Source organism: Pelodiscus sinensis, chromosome 1 (assembly GCF_049634645.1).
Source record: "Pelodiscus sinensis isolate JC-2024 chromosome 1, ASM4963464v1, whole genome shotgun sequence".
Taxonomy (NCBI): domain Eukaryota; kingdom Metazoa; phylum Chordata; order Testudines; family Trionychidae; genus Pelodiscus; species Pelodiscus sinensis.
The window spans coordinates 141,604,014-141,629,258 of record NC_134711.1 but is presented as its reverse complement, the minus strand read 5'-3'; the positions used below and the strand labels follow the sequence as shown (position 1 = coordinate 141,629,258).

At 42.9% G+C, this 25,245-nt stretch overlaps 1 protein-coding gene across 7 annotated transcripts in view; it reads right to left on the bottom strand.

Annotated features, from left to right (window-relative positions):
- POLQ (DNA polymerase theta) overlaps nt 1-25,245 on the bottom strand; it is a 133,969-nt gene that overhangs the window by 91,355 nt on the left and 17,369 nt on the right. For all 7 annotated transcript variants that reach the window (XR_012897156.1, XM_075905142.1, XM_075905124.1 and 4 more), the window contains 5 exons: nt 13,521-13,680; nt 13,259-13,405; nt 10,083-10,295; nt 7,393-7,535; nt 3,747-3,951 (listed from right to left, as the gene is read on the bottom strand). Coding sequence is in view for 6 of the 7 variants with exons in the window: in XM_075905142.1 (XP_075761257.1) it covers nt 3,747-3,951; nt 7,393-7,535; nt 10,083-10,295; nt 13,259-13,405; nt 13,521-13,680 (868 nt within the window). In the remaining variant the exon portion in view is untranslated. The remainder of the gene's footprint in view (nt 1-3,746; nt 3,952-7,392; nt 7,536-10,082; nt 10,296-13,258; nt 13,406-13,520; nt 13,681-25,245) is intronic.

Sequence of the window (25,245 nt, the reverse complement as noted above, 5' to 3'; positions counted from 1 at the left end):
GGGATTCTCCAAATATACTGGAACGATAGGAGTTGCACTCCTCTGCTTGCAAGTCTCGGAACCTCAGAAAATAGTGAAAACAGTAAGCAGCACACTTTCCCACTGATTTTATGAAAGACTTCCCTCCCTGACAACTCCTTTTCAGGTTGTATCCTTTTCCTCTAGCAAACAACAGCTGAAGATTCAAGGGAAAAAGGAAGGGTCAATGTGATCTACAATGTGAGATAACATTCAGTTAACTTCAGCTACAAGTAACTTTCTTGCCTCCGAAAGTTGAATATTAGACAAAGTCTCTGAGGCTGGAATTTTCATGGGGTGAGAGCTTAACATACCAAAAATCTTATACAAAAATTCCCCACCTATGCTGGAGATGAGGGTTGGGAATTTTCATGTTAGGCACTTCGTTTAAAAGCAGAATGCTTTACTGGTATCACCATACTGGGATCCTATACACCAGGGGTCTCCAAACTACGGCCCGCGGGCCGGATGCGGCCCGCGAGGCCCTCTCATCCGGCCCGTGGAGACCTTTTTGTCTGGCCCCGCCTTCTTCTGCGTGCCGGTGTGACGAGGCGACCCCCGCCCGTCCCTGGGGCGCCGAACGGGCCCTTCTTGCCGCGGGGGGGGGCCCTGTCAGGGGTCTGCGGCGTGTACTCACGCCGCGCCGGGGCAGGAGAAGCGGGCCGCTCCGCTGACAAGCGGCCGCGCGGCGGCAAACGGCGCAGGGGGTGGGGGTTAGCACGGGCGGCATTCCCCCGCCCAGACTGACAGGGCAGCCGGCCAATCAGGGGGCAGGATGGGCGGTGGTGGTAACGCCCGCCCGGTGACGTGCGGGGGGACGTGAACCCCGGCGGGAACTTTAAAAAGGTGACCCCTTCCGCCCGGGGGGGGGGAAGGAGTGAGCGGTGGCAAGCAGGAGGGGAGGACAGCGTGCAGAGGAAGGGGAGAGCAGGGGGAAAAGCCCCCCCCCTTCCGGGAGAAACGGATTCGCAGGCGAATATTCTGAAGAGGAAACATTAAAAGCAACAATCTCTCTACCATAAGTGGATATATTTGCACACTATATTCAGGTAAGTTTAACTTAAGAAATCATAAGCATTTTTAAAAATTGTTTCGGGTCATTTGCAGCTATTATTGCGACAAAATTAGTTCGCATAATCAGGTTTTTTTGAGCGATATTGTGTGCAAGATACTTTCAGTTTCATTATTTATTCATGTTGAATTCACTTTATTTTAGTGCCCAGCGATGGCCGAGAAGAGGAAAAGAAAAATAGACGATGAGTGTCGGCAATTTCAAGAAGAATGGAGTTTGAAATACTTCTTCATCAAATCCGGCGAGAAAGCATTGTGTGTGATTTGCAACAAAACCGTGGCTGTGATGAAAGAATACAACCTGCGCCGTCATCATCAAGCAAACATCAGGAGAAATATGTACAGTTGAAGGGTAAAGTCCGTGCCGAAAAATTTTCTAAATTACAAAATCAACTCACATCTCAGAGGACATTGTTCAGTAAATCCTCAAATGAAAATGAATCCTTAACTAAGGCCAGTTATAAAGTTGCCTACGTCCTGGCTAAAAGTGGCAAACCCTTTACAGATGGTGAAGTAGTGAAGGAATGTTTGTTGGAAGTGGCTGAGGAACTTTGCCCAGAAAAGTCAAAACAATTTGAAAATGTAGCTTTGGGTGCGAATACCATTGCCCGCCGTGTTGCAGACATGGGTGAAAACATTGTGACTCAAATAGCGAAAAATGCAAGCAAGTTTCGCCATTTTTCAATTGCAATGGATGAATCGCTGGACAGCTGCTCCACCTCTCAACTGCTTGTGTTCATTAGAGGTGTGGATGAAGACATGAACATAACACAAGAGCTGGCTTCCCTACATAGCATGTATGGCACTGTTACCGGAGAGGATATATTCAATGAGTTGAAAAAAACATTTGCTGATTATAACTTGGACTGGACTAACCTCAGTTGCCTGACTGTTGATGGAGGAAAGAACATGAGTGGCATAAAGAAAGGCTTGGTTGGACAAGTGAAGCAGATGTGTAATGAGAAAAACATTATACAACCAATGTTCCTGCACTGTATTATTCACCAGCAAGCTTTGTGTGCTAAATATGTGGACATTAGCAGTGTACTGAATCCTGTGGTGAAGATGGTGAATTTAATAAGGTCACATGGGCTCAACCATAGACAGTTCAGAGACATGTTGAAAGATACAGACACAGAATCGCAAGATTTACCATATTACACAGCAGTAAGATGGCTAAGTTGTGAGAAAGTTCTGAGCAGAGTATTTAAGTTAAGAAAGGAAATAGGTGACTTCCTGGAAAGTAAAGGCAAGCCACAGCCATTACTGTCTGATGAAGAGTGGATATGGAAATTGGCTTTTGCTGCAGACATAACTAGTCATTTAAATTTTCTGAACCTAAAACTACAAGGAGAGCAAAATCTAGTTTCTGATCTATACACCCACCTAAAGGCCTTCAGATCCAAACTTGTCTTGTTTTTGGAACAAGTACAGGCCAACAACTTGACGCACTTTCAGCAGTGCAAGGTCTTCATGGCTGAAGCAACAGCTGAGTTCCCCACGTCATTTGCATGCGAGATCATCAAAGACCTCCAGCTGCAGTTTCAGCAGCGGTTTTCTGACTTGGATTCAAAGGCAGAAGAAGTGAGATTGTTTCAAAACCCATTTGAAGCAGATGTGGCCAGTTGCCCAGATGAACTGCAGCTGGAAGTCATTGAGTTGCAAGCAAATGACCTCCTTAGGGACAAGTTCAAAATAGGACTGGTGGGTTTTTACCAGTTTTTGCCCAAGGAAGACTTTCCTAATGTCAAAACTTTTGCATCAAGGTACCTTTCAATCTTTGGAACAACATACCTGTGTGAACAAACATTTTCAAGAATGAAATATGTGAACAACAATTTGAGAACAAACTTGTCCGATGATAATCTCAGGTCACTGTTGATGTTAGGGACAACAAATCTAAAGCCAGAAATGTCTGCTATTTTGGCATCCAGGAAACAATTTCACCATTCACACTAATACAGGTGTTCATGTGTAGTGTATCAATGTGTTATTAAATAATAACTGAATAAAATAATATTAAATAAATAATTAAAAACAACATCCATGTTTTGATTGTTTTTTATTTGGACCTCAAGTGTGTAGTCGGCCCCCGAACTGCTGTTTGATAGTTAATGCGGCCCTCGGGCTGAAAAGTTTGGAGACCCCTGCTATACACCAACAGGAAAGAGATTTCCTATCTTTAACTGAACAAAACATTAAACGTAATTATCCTAAATATAAAGTGCCTTGAGAGTCAAAACAAGAAGAAATATTCCAGAACCAATTTTGCTGGCAAATGAGGAGGAACGAACAAAGATTAAAGTCTGAAACAGCTGGACCCTGCTGAGTTTTCACATACCCTGTAAAGGCCACACTGCATTATCATTTTTGGACTTGTAAGTTAGATCATGAGTCTTAGTGGGGATCTGCAGAGGCCACGTCAAAGATTTTTTTTTCTTAAGCATGTACCAAAAATAAATTAATGAAAAACTTTAATTCATGGCATCCTAATAAAAGGTCAATATCTGTTAAAAAAAATTTTGACCAAATCCCAGAAGGCTTATTTTAAATTTACACTTAGCCCTTGAAGTTCTGCCCTGTCAAAAAAAATCTCTAGACCAGACCCACTCAAAGAGCAGAAAATATGGACAACACATAGGAGCAGTAATCTTTACCTTTTACTCCATTACCAGAGTCTAAAACCTGGATGAACTCATTCTCTAGCAGCCATCTCACACAAGCCTCAACAGCTCCATTCTGAGCTTTCTCTTCACCTCTCCCACTTCCTTGCTCACCATCTTTCAGACTGGCAGCAAGAAGTGTGCAGGAAGCATAGGTTCGCACATCTTCTGGCGTATTGGCCACTCCACCCACTATGATCTATTAAAGAAAATTCCATGATCATCATTGCTGAAAACAAGTAACATAGAATTTAATACTAGGGATGTTAAGATAGCATGAAATATCTGGCTTTAATAGTCATGTAACCTCAAATTTTAATGGTTACACAATTATTCAATAGTCCCCTATATTTAAGAGGCAGTCAGAGTGCTCCAGACCCCACTCCTGGGGAGCCCCCTGCCACCTTGCATTACTGCCTTTATATCAAAGGCAGCAGCACAGGGCTACCATAGCCCCTCTGTGTGGGGGGCCTGAGCTCCTCACACACAAAGGCTGCACCGGCATACCATGGCGGGCCCGGGCTCATTGCAGACAGAGCCTGCTCTGCGGCAGCAGCACCTGTCCGCAGGGGACCCGGGCTCCCTGTGGAAGGAGGCTGCATGGTTACCCACAGAGCAGCCTCTGTCCACGGCAAGCCTGATCGAGGCAGCAATGGGGGAGGGAAGGGGAGGCAGAGCCAGTGCTCAAGCACTGGCTCCTGCCTCCCCCTGCTACTTCTGTGGGAGGCAACAAGTGGGGGGGGGGAGGCAGCTCCACAGAGCCAGCACATGCAGACAGCCTGCTTAAAAGCTGGCTCCCCACACGTATCGGCTCCCGCCTGCCTCCCCCCCCCCCCATGAACTGCTGCCTCTGATAGAGAGGTGGCAACACAGGGGAGGGGGAAAGGGGGAAGAGGCAGGCAGCTCCATGGGATCCGGTGCTCATGTGGAGCTGGCATGAAAGCCAGTTCCTCACGGGCACCAGTTCCCTGCTTCTCTGCACTGCTGCCTCTGATAGAGAAGCAGCAGCGTAGGGGGGCAGGCAGCTCCACGGGAGTCGATACGCACAGGAAGCTAGCTTGAAAGCCAGCTTCCTGTGTGCACCAGTTCCCACCTTCCCCCCACTTTGCTGCCTCTGATACAGAGGCAACAAAGGGAGAGAGAGCACATGTAGTTGACCAAGCTTATCGGTTAATCATGTAGTTGTCTACATGTTGACATCCATATTTAAGACATGAGTTGACCGGTCATGAATCCAAAGAAAAAGTTCTGTATAACAGGAACATGTAGTAATGCAGTTTCAAACTTCTACTACTGAGAAGTATAACTGTTAAGACTCTTTATTTTGTAAGAAAAATAAAATGCTTTTGACTCTGCTTACAGTATCAGATTGCTCACTGCAAGAGAAAGTTAACTAGTAAGCTGATTTTTAGAACAGCCTAACATTTTTGAGAAAGTAATGCACATAGTAGCCTGTCAATAAGGATATTAACACTAGACTCACTCAAACACTACTGTGAGATTCAAAAAAGGGTAAAATGTGATTAAGTTTTAGATACAGAACAACCAAACCAGGAAGCAAGATTCTCCCTAGCACTGTTCATCCTACTGAAGTATTCTGTTTTGTGGGTTTGTATACTTTTTTAAAAAACACATGTATATATCATAGCCAAATACTGTGTTCCTCATTTAAAGTGTAATGCAAAAACCTCTCTATTTTATATTATATATGAGCCTCATTCTTTGTGAGTTACTACTTCAGCACTGGAGGTAAGGGAGGAATTAGTAACAAAGCATTCTGGAGTGAATTCACTTTTTTTTTTTAAAGCAAAAAACTAACTACTAACAAAAAGGGAGACATTTTGGAGAGCTGTTTTTACAACAGTTCATTTAATTAGAGATTCTTATACTCAGTATACCTCTCACTGCTAATAAAAATACAGATTCTGAGACATATCAGACCAATCTCCTGATACCATCTTGGTTTATTCAGAAGAGGTTATATGTAAAACAGTTAAGAAAGGAACTGGATTACAAAAACATTTAAAGCATGAAATGCATCTTTGTAAAAATGGGCAGAGCTGTTCCCTAGATTTTAGAATCAGATCAGTGCATATATGTGACAAAAATAATTAATGTTGCTTTGTTACTTAACTTAGTCCTGCAGAATGAGTACAGATAAGAGAAACTGAACAGAATTCTACTTCTCATTAACAGAATAATTTACTAAGTTCCAGTCAATAATACCTGTACAAAAGGAGTGCATGACTTAGGGCCTAAATTGGCCTACAGAACCTTTAATATTAATAATACTGCACAAAAATTAACTACAGTGAAACCTTTGTTATCCGGTACACTGTTAACCAGAAAACTTTGTTAATCGGCATTGCCCCCAGCCACAATACTGTCACATCTTCAGGCACACTGGCCTGGCTTGTTTTACCATGATTGGCTTAATTTTTTATTTAAGAAGTTCTAATCATCTTTAACTCAAAATAGAAATCTGAGACCAAATGCCTCACACTACAAAACCACCAATATTAAACACTTGAGTTTTACTATTATTGTCCATTGGTTTTTCCTAGGTTGATTCAGAGAACCAGAATTTTTAGATAACCAGAACGCCCTAATCCCCGAGCTTGCCGGATAACACAGGATTTACTATAGTTTGGCTCTAAGGTATAGCTACACTACAGCCTAAGGGCGTGATTTCCCTGCTTGTGTACACATACTTGCGCACACATATTTGTGCTAGCTCTTATTGAACTAGCACAAGTATAAACAGCAGTATAGCTATGGTAACAGGTAGCAGAAGTACAGGATGAACCTCTCTAGTCTGGCACCCTCAGGATCTGACCGGTGCCGAACCAGACAATTTGCTGAACCACAGGAGATCAATATCGTCTAGAAGCATTGCCAACACTTCCACCACTTACTGAGCTCTCAGAAGACATTTAGGAGTAAATCAGTGTTAAACAGCACAGAACACTGAGAGCCAGGACTGGTGGCTGCAAACAAATTTTATGGGGTTGTGGGAAACTTGGCTACACCCATAAGTGAACATCCAGCTAACTAAAATAATGCCAGACAAAACGTTGCCGGACCAGAGAGGTTGAAACTGTGGAGGCACAGCTTAGCTATGCCAAGTATATACCCACCACAGGTATATACTCACCTGGATCAGCTATGCCTCTGGGCTGCTAATCATGCTACCTCAGCTATGCTACTATTTATATTAGTGCTAGCTCGATGAGAGCCAGCACAAGTATGTGTACAGGCGCAGGGGACTCACATCCCTATCTTTTAGCATAACTGTTGCCTCAGATCTCAGTTTAAACGTGCAGTGCTAGCAATAACAACGTTTTCCACCTATAACCTGTGCACATTTAATAGGGAGTCTCTGAGACACAAAGACAGACTCCCAATGCCACTTTCAGAGTAATTTCCACTCTGAATTAACAACAATCACAGACTGAAATGGATTTGTATTACTTTCAGTGAAGCTGTCTGGATTGGTAATGGGAGGGGGAGGAGGAACAGGAGAAAGAAAAGAAAAAAGAAGAATGGGTGTGAAGTATGTTTTTACAAGACTGCTAAACAATCATCCTAAACTTATGTGGAATAACAGAGCAAACAAAATTCCAGTCCATGTGTCCCATACCTCCAGGATTGCTCGTATCATGCTAGAGGTTACCCTTTCCCCCTCTTTTCTGAGCAAACAGCTGTGGACTGGCTTGAGCGATCCCTGAAGCAGAGCAATGCCTTTCGATCTCTCAGAGGGCTTGCATACTAGAATACTTTCACCTATGAAAAAAATAGAGATGAAGTGCTCAAAAACAAAGGGAGCTACATTTTTAATTAAGACATAATTTGAAATGTTTTGCATTAATTTATTTAATCATCAATTCATGCAAAGAACAATTTAAATTTACAAAGATCGGGACTAAGAAATTTCGGTATTCTGTAGGTAACATTTCTCTGGGCAATTTTCCTGTAATAGCTCCACAATTCAATGAGGACACATTATCAAAAACATGTCATGTGAATACTTTGGATGATATAGGCCAAGAAGCCAATCAATTTCATATTTGTACACTCATTAACAGTTTACCTAATGCTGTGGAATGGCTCCATGTGTATATGACAGTTAACAGATGGCATATACTGCCCAATTAACAGACACTGCACTCACTAAAACCAATACAAGGGAATACTCAGGACAAAGAAAGCTACAGCTTGTTCTGAAGTTAACTAGTTCCACACTTCGCAGAGGAGTCCATTTTTCCGCTCCTCTGTTGTAGGATGAAATGACTGTCACAAATCCGAAGAGAAAACAGAAGTGAAATGTGACAGACTGGGCAGCACAGATAATAAAACTACACAGCACTTGAATGACACCTATCTAATACAAACAGTCTGACAGCAACACGCCTAAACATATTGAAAATATATTTATTATTAATATCCTGGTATCTTTACAGATACTACAACAGCAGCCTTAAAACACTGAATTAGTTACCATGTGTTCTCCAACTTAAAGTTTCTTCTTTAAGTGGAAACAATATAAAGTACATAAGGCATTAACGTATCAGTTAACATTAAATTAATCTCTGATATATGTAATATTCATGTATTTATGAAGTTCCAAGCAAGGCAGGGAAAGCCATGCAATGATTCAAAAGTTGTGAATCAAAACTACTGTCCTCTGATATACTGATAACAGTCATAGAATCATAGGGTTGAAAGAAACCTCAAGAAGGTCATTGAGTCCAACCCCTGCTAAAAGCAGGACCAATCCCAACTAAATCATTCCAGCCAGGACTTTGTCAAGCCGGAACTTTAAAACCTCTACTGATGGAGATTCCACTGCCTCCCTAGATAACACATTCTAGTGCTTCACCACCCTCCTAGTGAAATAGTTTTTCCTAATATCCAACTTAGACCTTCCCCACTGCAACTTGAAATCACATTATCTGTGATGATAAAGTGAACCATAGGAGGGGAAGAAAAGATAGGGGAAGTCATGGAAAAGAGGGGACATATTCCCTCACTGCAAAGTTAGTAAACATTCAGACACAGAATCTCTGGACAGCTGCTGAACAGTTACAACAAACAGGCTTAGTCAGATGAAAACATATTCTTTTTCAAACAGCACTAATCAACCAAATTCCTAATCCATACTAGAAAAGGTTTTTTTTCGTTTGTTTTTCAAGTGCAGTTGATATAGTAGAGCAGCAGCTGATATGTGCGATTATGTTCTCACTTTCATCCAAAATGCTTTATAGAAAAGGGAAAATCGTACATTTATAAATTTATAAGCATATATTCAGACTGAATACTGTGCAATAAACTCGGGTTCACTTCAGACAGGTAAAAAATAAAAGCCAAAAAAATTCATTTTATAGAAGCGCTGGTCAAAGTGTAGACACCAGGTTACAAGAAATTCTACAATAGAGCACGACTTCCCTCTCAATGCAGCAGTGTGACAGAGTCTGTAGACTCTGCATTTCAGTATATGATGCTGTCAGGTTGCTGAAATCAAGATGGAATGCTACATTTCAAGACCTGTAGTGTCTACAAGCTACAACCGTACATTAAATATAAAAGTAGCCATAATGAGAGTGCAATGAGCTTCCACCAAGTTGTCAATAACATCCTCAATAGGGCAGCCTTGTTTAATAATTATATTGATATATGTAATCTCCATATGGTTTACAGATTTGCAAAAAAAAAAAAAAACACACCAAAATTTCTATCAATAAAATAAATTTTCATTCTGAATAAAACTGACATTAATAAAGTTATTTGCCTTCCCATGCCAAGAGTTTTTGATTGATGGTAGCAATCTCAAGAGACTTTCTATGAGCTGCCTGTGGAGACAGGGAGAAGCACTCAACATTTTCTAGGGTTACAAAACATTTTCCAGTTCACTGGAAGAGAGGCTTATAAACCTAAGTAACTTGTCCAAGTGGAAAGTATTTGTTTGCCAAATTTGGGTCTACAGCTTGAGCCTCATTGCCCAAATTTTAAGCCTATAAAACTTGCTAACCTTGCCATAACCCAAAGAATTAAAGCAAATAATCAAAGTATTAGAAATAAGAAAATCAACAAACAGACTGTGCTTCCAATAACCTGACATGTAGACACCAAAATCAATTCATGCAAAGAAAAAAAATCCTCTGGGAATCACAATTATATTGCCTTTAATACCAAATAAATTAATCTTGATTAACTTTATCATACTGAATACCAAAGGAATGAATCATGATTAATCAATAATTGTAAAGCACTGCCCTGCTTATAATTAGGTTAACACAGTTCTTAGAGAATGTTAATAAAGCCTCCACTTACCCACTGTGTCTACTCCTTTCCTTCCTGCCCTCCCAGCCATCTGTTTGTAAGTTAGGATGTCTAGGAGTCTACCACCAAATACAGGTGTTCGGACAATTACCCGGTGTGCAGGCAGATTCACCCCAGAAGAAAGGGTGGATGTTGCTGCCAGGACTCGAATCAACCCTTGGCGAAAGGCCCCTTCAATGATATCCCGTTCATCAAAAGTAAGACCTGAGGAAACAATGCTTTTCAATGAATGCACTAATATTATGTTTGTGGTGAAGCATAACCTCCATGAGGGAAAGCCTTGCGAGAATAGACAGTACATTTACTAACATTTACCATGTATCAGTTTAGAATGATGGAGCCATGTCATACCAGTTTCTTGATTGTTGCTTGGAAGCATGACAAATTAATAAATTCTACAGAAACACTTTCCTTTTACTATCCTAACCAATAGCAATCTGCTCCTCCAAAGTGCTTACAGACACCATAAAAAGTCAGAAAAACACAGGAAAAAAGTTGGATCCAGTAGTTATAACAGGGGCTCAGAGGTAACAGCTTTCCCTTTCTACATTTCTGTGGTTTGCTATCCTGAACCTGGAGTCCAACTAGCTTATCTAGTTCATTTCCATTAAAAAAATCCACAATACACATTTTCCATTGTTTACTTCAAGCAGTGAGTCCAAAGCAATGGGATTCCTAACACTTCCTTTGGGATGCTGCTGAACAGCTTAATAGATCTTATGGCCAGGAAGTTTCCTGTTTATGATTTCATCCGTCCACTTCTAAATCCACAGTCTTGCACCACACTAAGTTATTCTTTTTCTTCCTTGATATTTATCTCAATATATACAAAATTTTTCCTGAGACACAACAGTGACATCACATCACACTGCGTCTCACCTGCCTCCTCCCTTCTTGGTGCTCAGGGAGCAGGTGCCATGTGGCCTCCTCCCTTCCTGGTGCTCTGGGGAGGAGCCAAGGCTGCTGTGGCCTCAGTCCAGCCAAACCGCCCAGCAGCCAGGGGGAGACAGCTGGGGCTGGTGTGGCCAGGATGGAGTGGGTAGAGCCAGGGCTGGCACTGCCTCGCCCCTGCCCGATGGCTGGGGGGCAGTCCAGGACTGCCACGCCTCAGCCTGGCCCTCCCCAGTGGCTGGTGGGAAAAAGTCGGGCTGCCTACCCTGGGAAGGGGGACGGGTTGGTGAGCATAGCGAGCAGGGGGTGAAGCCCCCTAGTAGGCTTGAAATATTGGTAGACTTTTTTCTACCAATTTCTCTATATTCAGCTCCATCTTTCTTTTTAAGTCACTCTTCTCAGGTTCACTCATCAGTTTGGCCTCCTTCTCTTAGTGGGCTGTTGTGATGATGGAGCCAACAAGCCAGTTTCCCCATGAGGGATAAACTATCAAGTTTAAGGCCTATAAACTGAAGAACTCTTATCCTGGGACTCACAAAGGAGCTAAAGTTACTCAAAGTCACATCAAGAAGGAACCTGATGTACACTGGGAATCTTGTTTTGAAAAATGAACTTTTGTTGGCATACTTTCAAGGTAGTGGTGCAGAAACATTTTTGAGTGGGAGTGTTGACACCCTCAACTTACCGTCTCCTCCCATCTCTCCCCTTCCTCTCAGCTGAGGCTGGGGTAATGCCCTGGTGTGTAAAACCAGCAGCCAGGACCCAAGGCTGGCAGACAATCCCCCAGGGCGTGAGGCCAAAGCAGAACCCCTGGCACACAGGACCAACAGCCAGGACCCCAGGCCCAAAGCCAGAAGCAGAGCCCACAGCAAGCAGAGAGGCGAGGACCATGGGTGCTAGGCCAGGAGCCCGGGGGGTGCTGCAGAATCCCCCACACCTCTAGTTCCCACACTTATGTTTCAAGTTTGGGCTATTTTTAAATTCAGTGGAGCTGAAAGGCAGTGGGACCACTGGAAGTCTCCAGAAAAGAATGCCATATTAGCTTGAGTAGTTTTCCATTAACTACATAGTTAGTGGTATCCAAGGGTACGTCTAGACTACATGCCTCTGTTGCCAGAGGCATGTAGATTAGGCTACCAGACATAGTAAAATAAAGCAGCGATTTAAATAATCGCCGCTTCATTTAAATTTACATGGCTGCCGCGCTGAGCCGACAAACAACTGATCAGCTGTTTGTCGGCTCAGCGCGATAGTCTGGACGTGCGGGTGTCGACATCAAAGGTATTTGTCAACCACCCCGGTAAGCCTCCTGGGATGAGGTTTACCTGGGTGGTCGACAAATACCTTTGATGTCGCCACCCGCGCGTCCAGACTATCGCGCTGAGCCGACAAACAGCTGATCAGTTGTTTGTCGGCTCAGCGCGGCAGCCATGTAAATTTAAATGAAACGGCGATTATTTAAATCGCCGCTTTATTTTACTATGTCTGGTAGCCTAATCTACATGCCTCTGGCGACAGAGGCATGTAGTCTAGATGTACCCCAAGTAACTCATGGGGAGAGAAGAGCTTTCTTCGGTTGATTCAGCACACCACAGCTCTTTACTTTCAATATTTTCCAGTCTAAGTGTAGAGATCAAATGAATGCTTAACCTGTAGGAATTTCAGACCAGGATTTCTCTCAAGGTTAACTACACACCCTAGTTGTCTCTGAATTCTGGTCACTGTTTGCACATTTGTTGTAGTCTCCACTGATTTCTACCACCAGGGCGGATGTGGAAACTTCTTCCAACAATTGCACCTTGCTTCCAATCAGGCACATTCCTTCTGAAAGGCTAATCTGAGAAACAAATCACAGATTTGGAGTAAACAGCAAACAGCTACCACTAATAGTGACAGTCTTTCTTTCTTTACATTTTCACCTTTTGTCAGAAACACAGAATAACTGTTCCTGTTCATCTTCACCTGTCTGATTCAGTGTTTGGTTGTGTAAATTGTCTTAACTCACTAACAAAGTTTATCATTTTGCAAACTGTCTTAGTTATGATTCATTACTTGGTTATAATTCATTACTTGTAAATTGTTGCTGTCCTATGTGCTGAAATAGATAGAGAGAAAGTTTGCCATAAAAAGAACCTCAGGCTTAGCTTTAGCTGTGAGTGGCAATGAGATTTTGTCCTATAAGTGACAAAAGACATCAGAATGTGACTGGTAAGTACAACTACATTAATATCTATAATAGTAAGCTAATGAGAAATGCATTAACAGCTAAGAAATACCTGCATGATGAAATGCCACTCCCCATGGTAAAGTACGCTTGAGAACAGAATCCAGACCTGAGGGTGAGCGCCTCAGCTGGTCCATCACCTCCTCTATTGCTTTCTTGTCCAAGGCAACTGGTGAAAGTTCTGACGTTTTCGTAAACCCTTCAGTCAGGAAAGAGAAAGAATATGTTTATAGCTCTCATCAAAATTACTTTGCTACACGAGCACAGTGCAGCTTACAGTCTCCTAAGTAAGCTCCTTCCCCATCCCCTCTTACTCTCAGCATGCTGCAAGGACCAGAGCTGAAGGTTGTAGAATTCCCTGGCTATGATGTCTGCCAGTTTTTCACACCAGTTCTTCGATGGACAGAAGAGCAGGACTGAATGACCATCACGAATAGTTTCATAACACAGGCTCACAATATGATCTTCATCTCCCTGAATTGAGACAAATAATTCTTTCAACAAACTCGTGTGTCATACAGGGATTGCAAGTGCTGCCATTATGACCTCACACTTCAAATCCCTTATACAAATTCAGAGAGAAATAAGGGAAAGAAAGGGAGCTGAGTTTTCTTGATCTTTGAAATTCTAGGGATTAGTATAGTTTCATTGATGTGTACATGTCTTGGGCCCAACATCAGATAAATCTGAAGATTTAGATCCAATTATCCCTAGTTTATACTATTGTTATAATCACAATTAAAACCTTTTTAACCTTGCACTAAAATGCAAAGAACAGTTAACTTCTGAAGTTTCAGATGCTTAAAGTAAAAATTTTTAACAGTTTCTTTATTCACTTTCCCTTTAGCTGTATAGGGTTTTTTTATATGGAAAATTCCCTTATTCTAGCAGTTTCTTTAGGTGATATTGAAGATAACCATTGAGTGGTTAAAGTTCAACTTTATTTTAAGATAAAACAAAGCAAACATATACACTCCCGAGAAAAGGAAAAGAAGTATAACTTCTTGCTATTTTATGTATATGTACTTAAAACTTAATTTATTTAGAAATTACAGGCAAAGCACATAATTTTAATAGTCAGAGACTTCGCAAACTCTTACTAGTCAGATTACAACCTTTGTCAATAGCTTGCTTCTTATATAATAGGTTAAAAACATGTTCCTGACATGAATTTGTTCTGGATATTTAAATTGATTTTAGGCAGAAGGCCAAAGGAGTAATAAAGGATAAAGCATAAATCATCTAGGGAAGGAAAAAACAATATTACACTAGGAGAAAGCAGTAGCAGAAACTTCAGATGCATATAAAGTCTTATTCAGCCAACCCAAGAAGAAGGGGTGATGTCATTTGGGTCCCTTTCTTTGCCCAGTCTAGCCATGACATCTTGCAGGATCATGACAAAGTTATAAGACCACGATGGTAGATTCCAGGAATTTAGTGGCCACCTTGAAGATGAAATTCCTTCCCTTAGTCTATTGAGTCTACAAACTTGGCTTTCCTGCCCACTTCCACTTATACATATTACCAAGTAACCTCTAGAAAAAGGATAGGAGCCACCTCATCCCATCAAAATGATCCAATAAATATATAGCTCCAGTCATTGCAATTGTGAGCATTTCTTTTGGTTTCTGGAATCCCACCATCTGTTAAGCCAAACTATGATCTCTGATGAAATTTCTTTCATTTAAACAAATCCAGTTTTTTTGCTTCTCTCCAACTTTTGCTTTATTTTATGTAACAGGCTGAGCTGGTCTTAGAATTACAGAAATGTTGCACTGGAAGGGACCTTGACAGGTCACATCATCCAGCACTCTCCACTGAGGCAAGTCTAAGTATTATCTAAACCATCTCTGACAAACATTTGTCTAACTTCAGGCAACAGTGCTTAATATACAGTTTGAACATTTTTCTTAATGTCTGACCTACACCTCTCTTGCTACACTTTAAGCCCATTACTTCTCATTCTAGTCTTAGTGGATCAAGAAAACAATTCATCTTCTTCTTTATAACCACCTTTTGCATACTTGAAGACTGCTATCATATTCCATGCTCATCCCTCAATCTTCTCTTCTGACTAACCAAACCCAATTTTTTCCGATCTTTCCATACAGGACATTTTCTAGACCTTTAACCATTTTTGCTGCTCCCCTCTGGACTTTCTCCAATTTGCCCACATCTTTCCCAATGTGTGGCACCCAGAACTGTATACAGAACTACAGGCCTTATCAGCTTAGTAGAGGAGAAGAATTATTTCTCATGACTTGCTTACCACAATTCTGCTAATACATCTTAGAATGATGGTCAAGTTTTTGCAACTGTATTATATGGACCACTCATTTAGTTTGTGATACTTTATATCCCCCCAGATCTTTTTATATACAGGCAGTCCCCGACTTACGTGGATCCGACTTACGTCGGATCCCTAGATACGAACGGGGTGAGGCAACTCCCGCACATGCGCAGCAGCATTCCCGGGGCTCGCTCACCTGGGTCCTAGGATCCTCCTCCTCCTCGGGCCGGCTCCGACTGGGGTCCCGCAGAGCTGCCGGGCAGAGGAAAAGTGCCTCCCCACGCCCGCTGCCCCCCCCCCCCAACTCCCTGCCAGCAACAGGCTGCCCCCTCCCCTGAGCAACAGGTTGCGGAACAGACAAAAGCAGCCTCTCTGCCCCTCCTCCCCTCTATACATGCCGGGCTCCCGGAGCGCAGCAGCGTCCCCGGGGCTCGCTCACCTGGGTCCTAGAATCCACCTCCTCCTCCTCTTCGGCCGGCTCCAACTGGCCTCTGCCTGCAGCAGCTGGCCACAGGGACAGGGATCCCGCAGAGCTGCCGGGCAGAGGAAAAGTGCCTCCCCACGCCCGCTCCCCCCCCCCCCGCGGCCTCGCATCCTGCACGCCTCCCCCTCCCCCCCCCCCCGCCAGCAACAGGCTGCCCCCTCCCCTGAGCAACAGGCTGCCGAACAGCAGACAAAAGCAGCCTCTCCGCCCCTCCTCCCCCTATACATGCTGGGCTCCCTGGGCAAACAAAGACTCCACCAAAACAAACAAAGTGCTGGCCTCATTGTGTTAGCAAAAAAAGGACCCTCCTCCTAGAACCCTGGGTGGTGTGTGGAAATAAAGCTATTAGCTCAAAGCATGGTGCAGAGCTGTTTGGTATTTGATGAGTTACTCCTTTAGTCCTCTGAGTTTGTCACAGGCACAGAAATAGATGTGAAATCTTCTGAACAGGGGAACAGACAGCAAAACAAACATTAGAGGGGAGTTAACCTTTCCCTATGCTATCCAAAACTAAAAAAAATGTTTGGCTAGAGTTTCCCCTACAATATGTACCAGTTCCGACTTACATACAAATTCAACTTAAGAACAAACCTACAGTCCCTATCTTGTACGTAACCCGGGGACTGCCTGTAGTAATTCTTCTCTAGCACTCATTTCCTATTTAGTATTAGGAAGAAATAATTAATTGCACGAAGTGTACTATATTGCATTTGTCCGTACTGAATTTCATCCTACACATTTCAGATAATTTCTCCAATTGCCAAGTGTGTTTCAAATTCTAATCCTGCCCTCCAGAAAGATAGCAACTTCTACCAGCTTGGAATCACCCTGAAACTTTAAGTGTATTTTCTGTGCCCTTACCTAAATCATTTATGAAGACGCTGACTAGAACTGGACACAGGACAGATCTCTGTAGGATCCCAATTGATATGTTCTTCCAGCTTCACTGTGAACACTGATAATCTCTCTCTGTGTAGAGTTTTCCACCTAGTTGTGCACCCACCTTTTACAGTAGGGTCAACTTGCATATACTTCCCTTCTTTGGTTATAAGGAGATCACGTGAAACAGTTACCATATTCCAGGATGCAATCCAAACAAGTGAGGAGTTGTGTCAATGCCTACTATGTAACCTTGCATGCCTCACAATGCTTTGCTATTGTAGCTCCCAATTTTGACTTGTATACTGGTAGACTGTGAGCAGTCCCACTCTAAGTGTCTGTGTATAGTTATGGCCCCAGTCCAGTAACTCTGCCCCAGCAGCTTGTCAACACACACCAGTCACAGGCAGGCTAACAACAGCCTTCGATATCACCTGCAGTATGATCCCAATAAACTCCCAGCTCCAAATTTTCCCCCAAAACATGTGTGCTGAACTATGCAGCCCTCTCATTGGCAGCTCAGATATCAGAGGTCTGTTGCCCTGCAAGGGATCACTATTCAACTGTTTGGTAATTCCATTTAAAGTAGCAAACAGTTCAGTTTATTTTTTTTAAACTGGTTAACTACAAAGAGATTAATTTTAGGTGAGCACGTGAAAAAGGGTATTAAAGTCAGAAATGAACACATGATAAAACACTTTCTGGTACCTAAAACTTAACAAGCTAAAGTTGGCCCAAGGTAAAAAATGTTATCACAGGTTCTCATTGACATTGCTAGCCAAATTCCCAGATGAGAAACTCCCTCAAGGTCAAAGGGCTGGTTCCTCTATCTTCTGAGATTAACAAGTGAAATAGGAAAAAGAGATCAGGATAGATGAAATTGGAGTCTTTTTCCCCACCCTCTAACTTTTATGGTTCAGTCACACTTTGAAGTTGATTCTACTGAGGACTTTCCATCAAAGAAAAGTTTATTCAAATAATAAAAGCAGTAACATGGAGTCTGGTGAAGGTTGCTCCATGCTTTTTCTTCTCCCCTGTGTTTGCTGAAATGCAGATTTGTCTCATCTCCTGCCATTTCCCCCTCTTGCTATTTCAAGGACTCTGCTTACTATTTGTATGCAAATTGAGGTAAACACATAATCTTGTGTTTAGGATAGGCTAGATTAACAACTTTTGCCTAGTTAGAACTGTGTGGTTTGGAACACATGTTATCATCTTGTAAGGGAAATTCATAACTTTATACATAATGTTACTACACACATTTCATTATATTATTGACCACAACATTATTAGTTTTAAAATAATACCTCAAGGCATGTGTGTGTGCAAGGTACAATATAGGCAAATAATACCTCAAGGCATATTTGTGTGCAGGGTACGATACAGGGATGCTGTTGATCACTTCTGCATCAAAAGCTTTAATAAAGTCGAAATACATCACATCTACTGCTTCCTCCATCAACAAGGCTTGCTACCCTCCTAAGAGGGAGTGAGCCATCCATTGGCCATCTAGATCAGTAATCTTGAGAATTGTGCTACTTACCTGTGACCAAGAGTCTTCCAAGACTGATCAAACCTTCAGACTGCTATGCCTTCTTATTTCTCCATGTAGGAACTGAAAATTCTGCCAAGAATGACCTTGAGTGGGTCACTGCAGATTATGCAGCATTGAACAGCAGGATCAATGAGTCGGAGGTACAGGTTGTGTTCTCATCCACCCTCCGTGTTGAAAGAAAAGGTCCAGGTAGGGATCATTGAATTATGAAAGTAAATGCGTGGTTGCGCAAGTGGTGTCGGAAAGAGGGCTTTGCATTCTTCGACCATTGGATACTGTTCTGGGCACAAGGATTTCTAGGAAGAGATGGGATCCCTTTAATGAAGAGAAGGAAGAGCATCTATACACAGGTAACCTTGCAAACCTAGTGAGTAGGGCTTTAAACAAGGTTCATTGGTGACCTAAGCCCTGAGATAAATGGGGAAGTAGGAACACCAGGAGGAAGGTGCAAAAAGGACCATCAATTTGTAGTGAGAAGGTAGGGCAATCAGCTAGTTATTTAAGGTGAAACAAGCAGGAAGAATTAGAAGTCCTGGCACAGTCAAAGAGCTGTGATTTGATTGAAATAACTGAGACTTGGTGGGACAACTCAGATGATTGAAAGGGTATAAACTGTTCAGGAAGGGCAGATGGGGACGAGAAGGTGAAGGAGTTTTGCACTGTATATAAGAGAGTAGTATGATTGCTCAGAGCTCCAGTATATAGTGGGAGAAAAACCCGTTGAGAGTCTTTGGGTTAAGCTTAGAGGCAAGAGCAACAGGGGTGATGTGGTTTGTGTCAGCTATAGACCACTAGATCAGGTGGATGAAGTAGACGAGGCTTTCTTCAGACAATTAACAAAAGCTTCAAGACCACCGGACCTGTTTCTCAGGGGGGACTTTAATTACCCTGACATCTGTTGGGAGACCAATACAGCAGTACACAGACAATCCAGGAAGATTCTGGAGAATACAGGGGACAACTTCCTGGTACAAGTACTGGAGTAACCAACCAGGGGCCATGCACAGTTTGACCTGCTGCTTATGAACATGGAGGAATTAGCAGGAGAAGTAGCTGTGGGCGGTAACCTGGAAAGCAGTGATCATGAGATGGTCAATTTCAGGATCCTGACCAAAAAAAGAAAGGAGAGCAGCAAAATAACCATGATGGCCTTCAGAAAAGCAGACTTTGACTCCCTCAGAGAACTGATGGGCAGGATCCTTCATGCTAACATGAAGGGAAAGGAATCCAGGAGAGTTGGCTGTATTTTAAAGAAGCCTTATTGAAGGCACAAGAACAAATCATCATCATGCGCAGTAAGAAAAACAAATACAGTAGGCAACCAGCTTGGCTTAACAGTGTAATCCTGGGTGAGATGAAACACAAAAAGGAAGCTTACAGAAAATGAAAACTTGGACAGATGACGAGGGAGGAACACAAATATATTGCTCAAGCATGCAGGGCTGTAACCAGGAAGGCCAAAGCGCAATTGGAATTGCAGCTAGCAAGGTATGTGAAGGGTAACAAGAAAAGTTTTTACAGGCATGTTAGCAATAAGAGGGTGATCAGGGAAGGTGTGGGACCCTTACTGGATAAGGGAGGTAACCTAGTGACAGATGATGTGGGAAAAGCTGAAGTACTCAATGCTTGATTTTGCCTCTGGCTTCACAGACAAGGTCAGCTCCCAGAGTACTGCATATGGCAGCACAGAATGGGAAAGAGATGAGCAGCCCTCGGTGGCGAAGGAAGAGGTTAAGAACTATTTAGAAAAGCTAGACATACACAAACCCATGGGGCCAGATCTAGTGCATCCAAGGGTGCTGAGGGAGTTGGATGATATGATTGCAGAGCCATTGGCCATTATCTTTGAAAACTCATGGCAATCAGGGGAAGACTCAGATGATTGGAAAAAGGAAAATGTAGTGCCCATCTTTCAAAAAGGGAAGAAGGCAATCCAGGGAACTACAAATGGTCAACCTCACCTCAGTCCCTGGAAAAATCATGAAAGTGATCCTCGAGAAATCCATTTTGAAGCACTTGGAAGAGAGGAAAGTGATCAGGAATAGTCAACATGGATTCACCAAGGGCAAGTCACGCCTGACCAACATGATTGCCTTCTATGACAAGGTAACTGGCTCTGTGGATATGAGGAAGGTGATGGACGTAATATATCTTGATGTTAGCAAAGCTTTTGATACAGTCTCCCACAGTCTCCTTGCCAGCAAATTAAGGAAGTATGGATTGGATAAATGGACTGTAAGGTAGATAGAAAGCTGGGTAGATTGTCAGGCTAAACGGGTAGTGATCAATGGCTCGATATCTGGTTGCTGGTCAGTATCAAGCAGGGTGCCCCAAGGGTCGGTTCTGGGCTGTTTTTTTTCAACATCTTTATTAATGACCTGGATAAGGAGATGGATTGCACCCCCAGCAAATTCACAGATGACACTAAGCTAGGGGGAGGTAGATACACTGGAGGGCAGGGACAGGGTCCAGAGTGACCTAAACAAATTAGAAGACTGGGCCAAAAGAAATTGGATGAGGTTCAACAAGGACAAGTGCAGAGTCCTGTACCTGGGACGGTACTGTTACAGGCTGGGGACTGATGGGCTAAGCAGCAGTTGGGCAAAGAGAGACCTGGGGATTACAGTGGATGAGAAGCTGGATATGAATCAACAGTGTGCCCTTGTAGCCAAGAGGCTAACGGCATATTTGGTTGCATTAGGAGAAGCACTGCCAGCAGATCTAGAGAAGTGATTATTCCTCTTTACTTGGCACTGGTGGAGCCACATCTGGAGTATTGCGTCCAACTCTGGACCCCCCCATTACAGAAAGGATGAGGATGCACTGGAGAAAGTCCAGTGGAAGGCAACAAAAATTATTAGGGGGCTGAAGCACATGACTCATGAGGAGAGGCTGAGGGATTTGGACTTATTTCATCCACAAAAGCATGAGAAGGGATTTGATAGCAGTCTTCCACTACCTGAAGGAAGATTCCAAAGAGCATGGAGAGAGGCTGTTCTTTGTAGTGAAAGGTGACAGAATGAGGAGCAATGGTGTCAAGTTGCAGTGGGGAAAGTCTAGGTTGGATTAATGATGTTAAATAGTGAGTAATTTACTAGTAGATAAGCTTTTGCTTATCGGATAGTTGACTAGTCCTTAAAATCCTTAGGTTGGATATTACGTACAACTATTTCACTAGGAGGGTGGTGAAGCACTGGAATGGGTTACCTAGGGAGGTAGTGGAATCTCCATCCCTAGAGGTTTAAGTCCTGGGTTGACAAACCCTGGGTTGACAAATCCCTGGCTGGGAATATTTAGTTGCTGTTGGTCCAGCTTTGGGCAGGGGGTTGGACTCAATGACCTCCTGAGGTTTCTTCCAACCCTGTGATTCTATGATACCTACCTAATATCATTCTTTGATAGGGTAAGTCTGATACAGTTTGTTCTTAACTAGGATATTCTGTTACTTGTTTCCTTATCTTAAAAGGTGCTTACAAATTTATTGTTTGCTCCATTATCTTTCTGGGTACCAAAGTCAAGCTGACTGGTTCACAATTCTTTGGGTTGTCCTTATTTCCCTTGTCATAGATAGGTATTATATTTGCCTTTTACTAGTCGCTTTCCCCCTTGCTGCCTCTATCAGAAAGAGGCAGCAAGAGGAGGGGGGAGAGAGAGAGGTGGGAGTGCTTCAATACGGCAGCACCACGTGGAGCCAGGGCTCCATGCGGCGCTGCCACTTTGAAATTGCTGGCCCCGTGCTCCCTGCAGCACTTTCCCTGGGGCGGCAGTTACACTTCAAAGGCAGAGGCTCCCTTACTTGACTAATTGAATCGTTGATGCAAATTGCATTGACAATTTGATTAGCCAGTAAATCTAAATTTAACATCCTTATTTTCATGACATGCCAGTGGAAATTTCAGCAGTATTTTCTAACCCACTAAAGGTACATGATGAATTTCATGATGGAGCAGAAAGAGAAGGAAGCATGACAGACTTCCATTGGCTGATGCTACCAAGTAAAAACAGCACAGCCATTGATGCTGTGTAGACCAGCACTTCTGATGCAGGGCCACAAGCACAGACTGGAGGGATCACATTATCAAGCAAATCCAGGATGAACCGCAGCAAGATCAGAACTTTCTTATGAAGAAAGCTATGTTTCTGGAGCTTTATGAGTATCTTGCTCCAACAAGCCAGCATAAAGACATATCAAAGAGAATTCATTCTTGCCGGTCCAGAAGCAGGTTGCTGTAGCAGTCTGGCGACCCCAGACTGCTTCAATTCCATTGCCAACCAGTTTGCTGGTGGAAAATTAACTGTGGTAGAAGTTTCTGATATATGATTTACTCCAAGTTGGTGGGCATTAAAGATATTCCTGATGTCACTGCTGACAGAACAGGGTTTCTTAAGTGCCCAGGGGCATGGCAGTGCACTTAGGAATGACATGACAAACAATGAAGTGAGGGATGTATCACAGCATGGGTACGTATAAGGAAGTAAATGAACTGTGAATTGCTGTAGTTAGCTGCACAGAGGAAGTGTTAGCTTAGTCATGTATAATCATTCCTCATGTATTTATCTTTATTATCTCAAATCATGATTGTATGATGGGCTACAGTAATAAACTTTCTTGATGACACAAAAGGCTTTATTTGTAAACATGTCACTTGTTCTTTCAGTCTGATTCTACTCTATTTACACTGAGTTTCGCTATATTAGTCATTCAATCGCTGAAACTTTTTTTTGGGGGGGGGACACAAAAGGGGCATATGAACAATGTAGCCATTACTGCATTTTTTGTTAGTCCTTCCCTTCTGATGCAATAAATAGGCCTTCCCCAGGACTGGGCAAGATGCAGCCCCCAACACTTTGACCCAGCCCGCAGACTGCATCTGGCCGCTTTCTATTTATATCCTCCTACCTGTGCCACTGAATTTCCAGGAGGTGGCTTAGGCAGCAGAATCCTGTTTAAATTAGGGATGTAATAGTGTACTCGATTAACCAATAAGCAGAAGCTTCTGGGTTAATGATATAGACTACACACATTCCCCTGCCCCACCAGTAAATTTTTTAGCTGGCTGGCCAGCAGACTGGCTCAGTCCTGGCTTGCAATGGGTGCAGTACCTACCCCTGCTGCGGCTCTGCATTTAAAGTGTAATAGGAGCTAGGTAGGCAGGTAGCCCATCTCGGTCCTAGCTCACGCCAGGTGTGAGAGCTCAGACCTTCTCTGGACAGGGGCTACTGCCACCCTGCACTGTTGCCTCTCTATCAGAGGCAGCAAAGTAGGGTGAAAGGCAGCTGGTCCATGAAGGGAGCTGGGTTTTTTTAACTGCCTCCCCTCATGGACCAGCTCCCGCCTGGCACCCCACACTGCTGCCTCTAATACAGAGGCAGCAGTGCTGAGTGGCAGGGGGCTTCGTGGGAGCGGGGCTGGAGCACACTGGCTGCTGGCCCCGCCCCGGGTACTATAGAATAGTCAAGTAACCAATAAGAATTCATAAGATTAATAGACTATTCAATTAACCAATATTTAACATCCCTAATTTAAATAGCTCCCAGATGTGGCACTACCTCTGCAGGGGCTGGAGCTACCAGCCTTAAAATAGCTTCAGCAACCCCAGGTGGCTGCCAGGCTGCACAGCAGCAGTGGGGCTGGGCACTGTGAGCCCTTTGCTATGTGTTTAATTCAAAGCTTCTGGCTCCAAAGAAGTCTGGGAGGAAGGTAGTCCCAGCCCTTCCCCGCCTGTCCCAGGACCTGCCCCTTCCAGGGGTGAAGCCAGCCAATGACCACGTACCAGAAGTCATTAAGTGCTCCCCCCCCCCCAACAAAAATTATTGCCCACCCCTGGCCTACACTGTCTTTCACCACCCTCTTGCTTCTAATATCTTTGTAAAATGGAGTCTTATTACTTTTTATGTCCTTAGCTATTTAATCCTGTTTTGTGCTTTGGTCTTTCTAATTTTGTCCCTACATACTGTGTTCTTCTATACTCATCTTTCATAATTTGCCCCATTTTACACTTTTTGCATAATTTTTTTTTTGGAGTTTTAAGTCACTGAAGATCTCCTGGTTAAGGCAGGATGGTCTCTTAACATACTTCCCATATTTTTCCTATGCATTGGGATAGTTTGTTTTATGTCCTTAATAATGTGTCTTGAAAAAACTGCTCTTTCCTCTGAATTTTTTTCCTTTACACTTGCTTCTCAAGGGGTCTTATCTATCAATATGTTGAGTTTGCTAAACTCTGCCTTCTTCACATCCATTGTATTTATTCTGCTGTTTTCCCTTCTACTATTCCCTTCAAATCATTAACTATCATTTCATGATCATTTTCAACCAAGCTTGCCTTCCACCTTCGAAATCTCAACTAGTTCCTCCTTATTTGTCAAAATCAATTCTGGAACTTCTTCTCCCCAAGTTGCTTCCTCTATCTTCTGTAATAAACATTTGTTTTCAATGCATTCCAGAGAACCTGCTGGATAATCTATGCCGTGCTATAGTACTTTCCCAACAGATATTTGGATAGCTGAAGTGTATTATCACCACCAAATCGTATGCTTTGCATGGTTTTGTTGTTAGTTTAAAAAAAGCTTCATCCACTTCTCAGTTAGGTGATCTATAGTAGAATGCCTCCCATGACATTACCCTTTTTTCACTTTAATCACCATTCAGAGGCTTTCCTTAGTTCTGCCTCACACTTCTCTCTCAACAATACCAGAGTATGTATAAGACAACACAATTCTTGTCCTGTTACTTTAAATCTGTTTAGGACAATCTTAGATATAGACAACTGCACAACAGGTCCTTGGGGATTTAAAAGTTAAAATAAAGGTGGTAGAAGGCAAGCTTTC